This window comes from Athene cunicularia (genome assembly GCF_003259725.1).
Source record: "Athene cunicularia isolate RWA chromosome 21 unlocalized genomic scaffold, athCun1 chr21_part1, whole genome shotgun sequence".
In the NCBI taxonomy this organism is placed as follows: domain Eukaryota; kingdom Metazoa; phylum Chordata; class Aves; order Strigiformes; family Strigidae; genus Athene; species Athene cunicularia.
Genome location: NW_020799127.1, coordinates 3,099,373 through 3,109,604, shown reverse-complemented (window position 1 = coordinate 3,109,604; position 10,232 = coordinate 3,099,373). Strand labels below are relative to the sequence as shown.

The window sequence follows — 10,232 nt, the reverse complement described above, 5'->3', positions numbered from 1 at the left end:
AAGGAAGGGAGGGAGGGAGGGAGGGAGGGAGGAAGGAAGGAAGGAAGGAAGGAAGGAAGGAAGGAACCCTTCTTGCCTCAGTTTTAGTTTTAGTTTATCAAATTGTGCACATGTGCAAGTATCAGGTCTGCACTCAGGTCAAGAATTAATGCCAGAGGGGTGAGAAGAAGGTTAGACTTTTTCACTGAAAGCAATAAATGCAAGTGGTACAAAAATGACCAAAGGGATGTTTGTCACTTGAAAAATACTCCTACCATGTACCATGGCAGGTTCCTGTAGCCCTGACACACTGTTCTCTTTATTCCCCAGCTGTGCCAAGTTAAACAAAGTGACACTAAGCGAAGGAAATGCCACACATGATCAGGTTTGCCTAGACCAGTTGCCCACCTATCTCAGCCCAAGTACTTTGTCCATGAGATTCAGCAGTGAAACAAACAACTCTGACCCAAGAAGGTTTCACAAGAACCTCGTAACCATTGCTAGTATCCTCTTAAGTGCCACAACAACTGAAAACCCCAGTTCAACTCCTGAGGATAAAGCTCTGACTGGCACTTTTCCCACCTTGGCCATGGGGGAGATGACAACGGGAGGTAACAAAGATAAAGCATTTACTCTGTCTAGCATGTTTTATTTGGATGTATCTTGGGTAAATGCAGTTTTTATGTGGGATCTTTTTGCATATCCCCTACAATTTGTGAAATGATGTCCATGGATCTATGTCCAAACACATAGATCTACTAATAGTTTCCCCTCTGCCTTTTCTTGGCCTTTCCTGTACTCCCTTTCCCTTTCTGTGCTATAGGTGTAGTTGTTTGGGGAGTGGTTCTCTCTGTGATAGTGCTACTTGTGGGCACGCTGTTATTTTGGAAATGGAAGGTTTGCAAGAAGCGGATCCTCATCCTCAAAGGAAAGCGTGAGTTTTTAAAGCTATAATACATAGCATGCTGCTTGATCTCCAAGTATATGCCAACCGGGAACTCGAATATCCCCAAATTTTTGGAGGTCATTGGGGTAGAGGATGTTCACTACTGCCTGGTGAAGGCAAATAAGGGTTCTAGGCAAACTGTTGATGCAGCACGTTGGAGAACATGAGAGAAAGATACAAGCAGCAGAGAACTTACGGAAGAAGGTGCTATAGGCTGGGTGGGGAAAGGGTAACCAGTGGTTTCTTTTCTCATCACAGACACTAATATTAAATGATACCTGAAGTGTTTTGTGAGTATTTGTTTGTTCCAGGAATGGGGTTGGACTTTGAGCATGAGAGGAAGAATGATTTTCACTGGTAGTGACTCTCGCTAGCTTTGCCTAGAGTTATACATGGGGTGTGCCTGTGGAACCACATTCCATCTTTTATAGAAAGCAGGATGTGCACGTTGTAGGTTGCTTGTAGATCTGTGGGTGTGGTAAAGCTGTTAGAGCCTGCATGCTCCATGATGAGTTTTGCTAAATGAATGGTTTCTTTTATCAGCACATCTGCATTCTGTCACTTCACACAAATCCGGGCTCAGATCTCAAGGTGAGTGACTGATGGCCAGGAACTGTCACCCATGCGTATAAAGAATAAGTGGATAGTTTTAATATGGAACTTTATGATATGGAATTTTTATTTGAAACCTGGAACTTTTTCATGTCAAATGCTGAGATGCTGCAGGGCCACCCTGGCTGTGCTGCGCAGGCGGGTGACACCTGGATGTGACAAGCCACTAGATGGCACGTTCTTCCCACGGCACCTGTATGCCTGGGCCATCTGTCAGTGCAGGGAGGCTTTGCTGGAAAGACGCCCAGTTCATTTCTGGGCACTCAAATGTGGGAGACGTGTTCCAAAAAAAGTGGGTGTTAGCCATGGCAACCCGTGCAGCTCCCCTCCAGTACACACATTTTGCCCAGTTAACTAGTCCCCTCTCAGCAGGTCCATTTCCATTGACTGATCTATTCTCTTACATTAGATTCTTCTAATCACCACACATCGGAGCTTTTTATACTCATTTATTCAGGAATATGGTTTAAAACCTCTTGTGTGTAATTTTCTCCAAATGGAATTTTTGCTTCCTCCCTTGCCTTACACAACTGAAACTGTTACTGTGCAGCATTGCAGAGGTGATGCATTGTAAATAAAGGTGGCTGCATGTCAGGGTGAAATCAGATAGTGAGCCTGAGCCCATCTAGCTTCATGCTACTACGGAAGGATGCTGTACACTCCCTCCTTCTTACCTCTCTTTTTCTCCCAGTGTTCTCTTCCTCCATCATGGCATAAAATCCCATCCCCTTAATATTCATCTGACCACACAATGAAGTGATCCAACTTGTTAATCCAGTAGAAAGGTTTTTTTGTGGTTTTTTTTTTGTTGTTGTTGGTTTTTTTTTGTTTTTTTGTTTTTTAATAAGCCTGTCTTCTGCTTATCTAGAAAGTTTAATCACTTCATCATTTCATTAGATTAATACCAGTGGTGGGGTGGGGAAAGTGATATGGATGGCCACAAAGGGCTCTGGGGAGGGCAGGATCTCAGTCTTGGCAGCAACATGTTGCTGGTTCACCTCAGCCACATCGTGTAATGTGCCCTCCGTGGTAAAGAAAGCATGCAGGTGGGTTGGGCAGCAGAGTCGTTTAGGACACATGGCTAGGTGATCTTTCATAGTAAATATTAACATTCTTGTTGTTGCTCTGAAGTTTCTTCTGACGATTTTTCCTCTCTCCGTTGCAGGTTCTGATCTAGTGAACAAATGTGCAGTAAGTGTGAACAATAATCCAAAACAGATCACTTTGCATTCCAACGTAAATAATGATGTTTTAAAATGCCCTGTTAAAGAGTTTTTGTTTGGACTTGGCTCTACAACACGTGATCCTCTGGGTGCAGCAATGAGATGTACTAGAACTTGCTACTTTCATGTCTTGGGCTATATTTAATGTGGCGTTAAATAATATGATGCTGCCAATCTTGCTTGTGAAGGGACTATTTGGTTTGGTCTTATGCCACTCGTGTTGCATTCTATGGGACAAGATCCAAAGTCACAGGATGAACACACCTTTTCTACCTTCTGGGAGAGCTTTGTCAGTCCCATTTTACCTTACTGCTCCAGTCACTCAAGCGGGATTTGTACTCTTCTTCTGTCTCCCTCTGTGTCACCTCCCCTCTTTGCAGGGTTTAGCATGACTGTAATGTGGGGACACAGTGGGTGGTGTTTGTCTCCAGACTCTCCATCAAGACCAGCTTCTGGTTTAACAGTGCAGTTTGCAGACTGTTACAAGGCGAACATCAGCCAATATGGTAACAGCGGAAAGCAGTTCCTCAGCTGCTGAAATCATTGCAGCTCTGTTTGATTCCCCCACTTCCAGTGAAATTACAGCAACTTTCATCCTCTCAGTCTTCTCAGTTTTAGGCTTGTTATCTTTAGATGTCTGTAGCTCCTAAAACACTCTTTAGACTGTTCCCTTTTTTAAAAAATCAGTTTTCTTTTCAGTGTTATACATCTGCACACATAGAAGATACTGCTTACTTTAATAAATCTGATTGCAATCAGCTATCATAATTTCAGTGTATCATTGCTCATTCCTGAATTGTGGGGAGCTTCCACTCTTGCTTTCAAAATTAGTCAGACAGGAGCAAGAGTTTTAAACTGCACGTTTCAAAGTCTTACTATGTTTTTATTTTTATTTTCCAACCCTGTGGAAACAGAGCTAGGAACGATCAGAAATTTGTGATGCAGGACCCTGAACCTCTCTCAGATTCTGGCTCCTCTTTTAAAGGACTGTTTGTAATTAATTCTTCCCATAATAGTCTGAGCTTGTTTCTCCTACCTGACGTTCTGCTGAGGCAATTCCATTGTGAAGTTCAACCAGTTCAACTTCTGGTTGGCTTTGTTGTTCCATGGGAGCATGGTAGGTCTTTGCAAAATCTAAGAGGAAGTTAAACCATACATTTTTGGTTTTGACTGTTTGACTCTTTCACTGTATGACTACACATCTGTATAGGTTTGTCCTCTGATACTTATCTCGCACCTAAATATGAAAAATATCTTATTAAAGTTCTTTCTGAGCAAATCCCTTAAAACTCTTACCTCCAGCATCTATCTTGCCTACTGATGTTACACCCTTTGCTGAAAGGTGCTGCTGAGCTTCAGCCCCCAGAACGCAGCTGCTACTGTATTGCAGGATAGCAGACTCTGCAGCAGAGCATACAGTGTAAGACTTGTGGCAAAAAGTCAAAACGACAGATAGGTGGATTTACAAAAGTTCATCAGCACCTAAATTGCGGACAAAGCAGTGGAATTTACCAAAGCATCCAGGCAGGCCCAAGAAACCGGATTTCAGTGGAAGTGAGGTACATTCTTCCAAACATCATCAAAAATCTGTGCATTTAGTTTAGAAATGATATTTTCAAATTTGGCCTTAAGTGATGCAGGGACCTAATTCAAAGAATCTTAAGTTCCTATATCAGTTAGGCACTTTGGAATTATTTACTCCCTGTGACAGTGGTGCTGAAGTACACAATGTCCTGACTGCCACAGAAGGAGTCTAGAACTGCTTCATTCTTCACAGTGTTGTTTTTACACTCACCCCACTTCTACTTTCCCCTTTGTATTGGCAGAAGATCATACTGAGTACTGACAGTGGGCCAGAAGAGAAGGAGTTACTCGACAGAACCCTCCCTTTGGAAACCAACAATAACTTGGTCTCCAGCACAGACAAAGCACATAGTCCTGATCTGAGTCTGACTGACGTGGCACAGAGCAATGGGAATAACCCAGATTGCCCTATTGATTCTCGAGTCAGAGACCACACAAATAATCGAATTGGTGAGTCTTGCTTTTTTTTTTTTTTTTTTTCCCCCCTCTTGCCTCTTCAATTTTTCAATCATGGGCACGTAATGTCATTCTGAGATTATTAGTAAACCGCAAAGTGTCCAAAGCTTCTAACAAAGGTTGGAACCTATGACATACAAATTCTGGTATTTGAATATAATGCTTTCTTACTTTCACTATTACCTTAATCACTTCTGAACCTGACAGAAAAATGCTGCTTTCCCTCTTTTTCATTCCAGAAGATGTAAATTTGCAGAAGAAATTTGAAATCCAAAATATGTCAGCTGGACAGGGATGCTGTAATACTTAATGACAGTTTTACTTCACATGTCTGAAGCTATCATTTTCTTCTCTTGGTTTCACAGTAATGGCTTGAAATGTTTCTCTTGTATGTTCCATAAAGTCTTTGACCATGGCACAGGGTAGGGGATGAAGTCAGTCAAGGAAGCCTACTCCCGGCGGGAGAATTGTTACCTGAGACACAGCCTACAGGAGACATTCTGACAGTGTTTCCAAACCCAATTTTGAGATATTGGAAGGGGGTTTTCTGGCATTACTAGAGCTGACCTTTCCTTACTAAATGCCCTTTCTGTTTTTTTTCTGTGAGTGATGGACTTGGGATGAATGTGATGATTTGACTTAACATACCCAAATATCTCCAAGCAATTGTGACCAATAACCTACAGTGTCCAATCTGCAGCATCCTTCTGAATAAAATGTAGTGGTCCAAGACATAGTAAAGGCCTTATTACATTTGTTAAAGGAGTAGGGTCAACAAATTGGACACAAGATTCAAGCCTACCCCAGCTGATTCTCTGCTGGAAATAAATTAATTTTTTTGCTGGTTCTAAGACCCCAGATAACTACACAGAATTTCTGTACAGTGCTGATCCTTGGCCAAAGGTTCCTTTTAACGCAGGTATTGTTGCATATTGAAACAGCAGGAGCATAAACATTGGAATCTCCATATCTATCTTCCCTAGATCCCGATTAATTGTTGCTTCTAACAGACTCTTGTGAATATCTTACTGCCTTTTCTAACTTGTCTTTCTCCTGTAGTCCTAGCTACAGTGCAGTGACTTCATCACATGGGAGCTAGATCCACTCAATCTAAAATGCCCAGAGTTCCATTAACAGTGGTCCGAAACCAGACAGTGTAGCACAAAATGTGCAGGACTTCTTTATCACTTGGTATGTTCAGTGCTTTGTTTTCAAAATAAAGCACTTTATAAATAAACAACGAAATAGACAAAATATGTGAATTCCAAAAGCTTTAGCGAGTTACTGAATTCCGTGTTTTTAAAGTGATGGGCTTGATCTGCATGCCTCTGATTAAAAGAAGAACAGGGGAAAAAAAAACCCACCTGTGTACTGAATAAAGATTTTGCATGAAAAGGAACCATCTCTAGAGTCAGCAGTGATTGTTAATTACACTCAGCACTATTTTGTTTTCCTTCCTCAGAAAAAATATACATCATGAAAGCCGACACTGTTATTGTGGGGTCCATTTCAGAAGTGCCTAGTGGCAAGAACTGTGCTGCTAGAGGATGTGAAAGTAATGTTGATGCCCAGGAAAACATGGAAGAGGAACTGGCAATGCACTATCCAGAGCAGGAAACAGAGTCTTTTCCAGGGAATGATGTAATGGTTCCCGTGGAAGAGGAGGGAAAGGAATTTCATCACCCCACCACTGCCACTGAAAAGTGATAACCCACTGGGAAGATGTGTGAAGCTACAGAAACATCCAGTGTGACACTAAGCCTGAATCCGTGACAGGGGAAGTAAACACAGAGTGCCTTAGATTATCTGAAAACTCATGTACATCACTGAAACACATACAGACAAGGAGTGCTAGAACCTACTTCATCTAGCAAATGAGAGGATCATCCAAACTGTTGGCCTTTGTAGCTGATGTCAAATATTTCTCTTTTTCTCTCTCCCAGTATCGTGCTGGAAACAGATTTGAATCAAAGCTACAAAATTCAGAGGATGTCTGAAGAGGATGGCTGTAGTTCCACAGCTTGCTTTCTCTGCATGAAGGAATGGATTGAAAACTAGGTCTGATTACTTGTTAGTTATGAAAATGCTGGCCAGAATTCCAAGATAAACTTGAGACTCAGCTATGTTTCATACCTTATTCCTATTCCAATATTACCAGTACTTCCAATTTTACCATATTTTACAACATCTGTTATTTTTAAGGCCTCAACTCTTGACTGAAAGTAATGACAATTTCAGTTTTCCCTAACACAAACAGAACTCTTAAGTTTGTGGACTTCATCTTTCTTGAGGAAATGGGATCAGAAGATGCCACACAGGCTCAGAAAACAGAAGGTAAACACAAATAATTGAAGTCCACTCTACTTTAGACCATTTTTTCTACGTTTTAAAGTCTGATTCATGTTTTTCTGACTACTTCAGATCATCAGTAAGTGTACAAAATGGCCTCTTCTGATGGAAGCCAGACTGGCTGAACACTAGGATATTGGACAAACTGTGGGTTCAGTCCAGTGTGGAGTCTGTAAAAGGGGAAAAGAAGAAAATTAATTTTCTATAAAAACGAAGGACTAAAAGCCAGGCACATCAGTTATTTCATATAACATTGTTAATATCTGCTTGTTTTAGAATTGCTCATAATCATCATATTGACACTGATTTGCATATGCTTTAAAAAGAATCTGGTTTGTGGTCAACCTGTCTTGTGTTGTGCTATTTCTCAGTCTTTCATGCTGCTTGTTTGATAACTGTAAATGTAATAGTGCTGACTATAATGTTGCACAGGACAATGGAAAATGAGCAAGATGACAAAGTGTGCCTTGATAGTCAAAAAAAGGAACCACAAAAACAATTACTTGCTTTGTAGTTTTACCCTGGACAGGATACTGTAATAACAGCTGTGCAACATCAGCGTCTTTTGTCTTAGAACACACAAAAGGAACACAAGGGCATAAAAACCACCTTCTTGAGCCAGACTAGTAGTACAGCCCCAACATTTCCTCTCTGACAGTTGCAGTAAGAGATGTTACTTAGGAAGAGGACATGTCTGGTTAATATCTGCTGTTTGCATTCCTCATAGTTCGGCAGCAACAGCTGTAATAGGATTAAGGATGCTAAAAGAATTTGTCCCAGCCTTTAGTATTCATCCATATTGCCATTAATTTTTTTTTCTCTCTTTAAATTTCCTGGTACAATCTGCCTCCATAAGTGCTGTGGCAACAGGTTACAGATAGTTACCATTCATGGTGTAAAGAAGTACTTTTACCACTTAAGTGACCTCTTACTTATTTCAGTGAGTGCCACCAGTTCTTGTATTACAGAATTTAGTGCAATACTGAGTTGCTTTTAGAATACCTGACTGTATCCTCCTCAGCCTCCAAGCTGAGTTCCCATCTTTTTATATTTCTCAGGTAAGTTAGATGCTCCACTGCCCTGATTGTTTTAGTTGACCTCTTCCACATCGTCTCTAACTTCACTACATTCTTCTGGACATCTGGAGGCCAGAACCACGCACTGCACTGAAGAAGAGGGGTGGGCCAAGGCTCTGAATGGTGGCAAAATCGTATTTTCTGTTTTGTTCGCAATACCTCACTAGATGATGCGTACCACTTGTTTGCTTTTTTGGCTGCCCCTGCACACTAAGCAGATGATTTCAGAGAACTGTCAAGCATGACTCCAAGATTTCTTTCCCAGGTGATAGCTGCTAGATGTGAATTCAGCACCATGTATACATGGTTCAGATTATTTTTCCCTGAATGTATTGCCTTATCTATATAGAAGCTTATTTGCTACCTTTTTATGAGCTGCTTCTGGCTTTATGTGCCTGCTTTACGTCGTGTGGCCACTTGGAGAAGTTTAGTATTGCCCTCACTGTGTGGGGACTCTTTTACCCAGATCATCGATGAAGATATTGAATAGAACTGGTCCTACCAATCCCCCTTGATAACTGTTCTCTATTCTGAAAAATTACCTTTATGTTGTGCTCTTTCCCTCCTGCCTTTTAAACAGCTGTTACGTTTGTATCCTGTAACCTTTTAGCAAATCCATAAATGACCTTTCCCCCAATCCTGTGACAACTTCATTTTTCTACCACCTTAGGTGTGGAACCTTATCAAGGGCTTTTTGAAAATCTCCATGTAGTAGGTCCTCTGGATCTTGTTTATCCATTAAGCCTCAGTATAAGGGAAGGTATGTTATCAAGATTTTGTGACTGAGAAATCAATCTAGAGAAATTCATACATTTCTTGGAACCACACCCCAGAGATGAAGTGGGAGAATCTCAGCATTATGAGATCTAGTCTCTGACTTCCATCAGTGGATAACCTACCTGTAGTATGTTTGAAAACTGGTTGTAATTTCAAGTGTTAGTTCCAGTATTCTTCAATTCCATTCTTCTTTATGAGAACACAAAATACTTTCTAAAAACAACCGCTGCCGGTGTATGTTTTGGTTTGTCTACTGAGCCTTGCAAGAGAGGCGATGAGTGAATCCCCTCAGTGTACTTCTGTGTCTGCACTTGCTTTGTTTGGTTCGGAAGATAAGCTGCTCCTAATGCTCTGAATTGAAATTTGACTACCAGTATTGCCATGTCAGCGGCAGTTACATGAGGTGAAGAAGGAAATAGGATAAACATTTTTTGGTTTAAGTGCTTGTGCAACAGAAGGTCAAGTCACCAAGTACTGACATAAAACAGTGATGCAAGGAAGAAGAAAAAGCTGTGTAGGACAAATACTGGTCACCCATTCCTCACTTCCAGCCAGGGCAGTTCATTGTTTTCCAGTGCATACGCTTCATTGTTTTAGAGAGCACCAATCTGTGTATCCACAAACTGTGAATAGCCGTGTTCACCTGGCTGGGATTGGTAAAGGATGTTCAGCTAATTGTATATTTCAGCTCTGTATAGAAATTAATCTTCTTTATTGGAACAGCTTTCTAGATGAATCATATGCATTGCAACCTGCTAGATATATTACAGCTGATTAGTTTAATAATGCTGGTAATCTTTGAATTAAAAATCGCGTGGATTTTGGCCATACTTTTCTTGTCTGACATGTAAATGTTTAACTGTTGGTCATTTCAGCGTGGGCATCAGTTGCAGAAAAAAATATTTTTGCCAGAGAGCCATTCAAAGCTCACGAAGCTGTTCGTGGACTGGAGCTTGTCCTCAAGGGCAGGGCAGGTCTGAGTTGGCAGCATCCCGGCAGTGTGCATGAGGCAGGGATGGAGGCGGTGAAGCGCTGGGTGGCAGTGAATGGGGCATGCTGCGGGGGGGAGTGCAGCTTTCAGTCAGTCACGGGATGGTTCGGGTGAAGGGACCGTGGGGACCGTCCAGTTCCAACCGCTCTGCGGCGGGCAGGGACACCTGCCACAGCCCCGGCGGCCCCAAGCCCCGTCCGACCCGGCCTGGACCCCTCCCGGGGCGGGGGCGGCCACAG

The 10,232-nt window shown here is 41.8% G+C and overlaps 1 protein-coding gene across 4 annotated transcripts in view; it reads left to right on the top strand.

Moving 5' to 3' along the window:
• Positions 1-9,830, top strand: part of TNFRSF8 (TNF receptor superfamily member 8) — a 24,734-nt gene extending 14,904 nt beyond the window's left edge. For 3 of the 4 annotated variants that reach the window (XM_026862874.1, XM_026862875.1, XM_026862876.1), the window contains exons 7-12: positions 310-590; positions 803-913; positions 1,469-1,516; positions 2,703-2,728; positions 4,587-4,794; positions 6,263-9,830. In XM_026862874.1, coding sequence (XP_026718675.1) covers positions 310-590; positions 803-913; positions 1,469-1,516; positions 2,703-2,728; positions 4,587-4,794; positions 6,263-6,507 — 919 coding nt within the window. In that variant the 3' untranslated portion in view covers positions 6,508-9,830. The remainder of the gene's footprint in view (positions 1-309; positions 591-802; positions 914-1,468; positions 1,517-2,702; positions 2,729-4,586; positions 4,795-6,262) is intronic. The other variant, XM_026862877.1, reaches the window with a different exon arrangement.
• Positions 9,831-10,232: the final 402 nt, after the last annotated feature.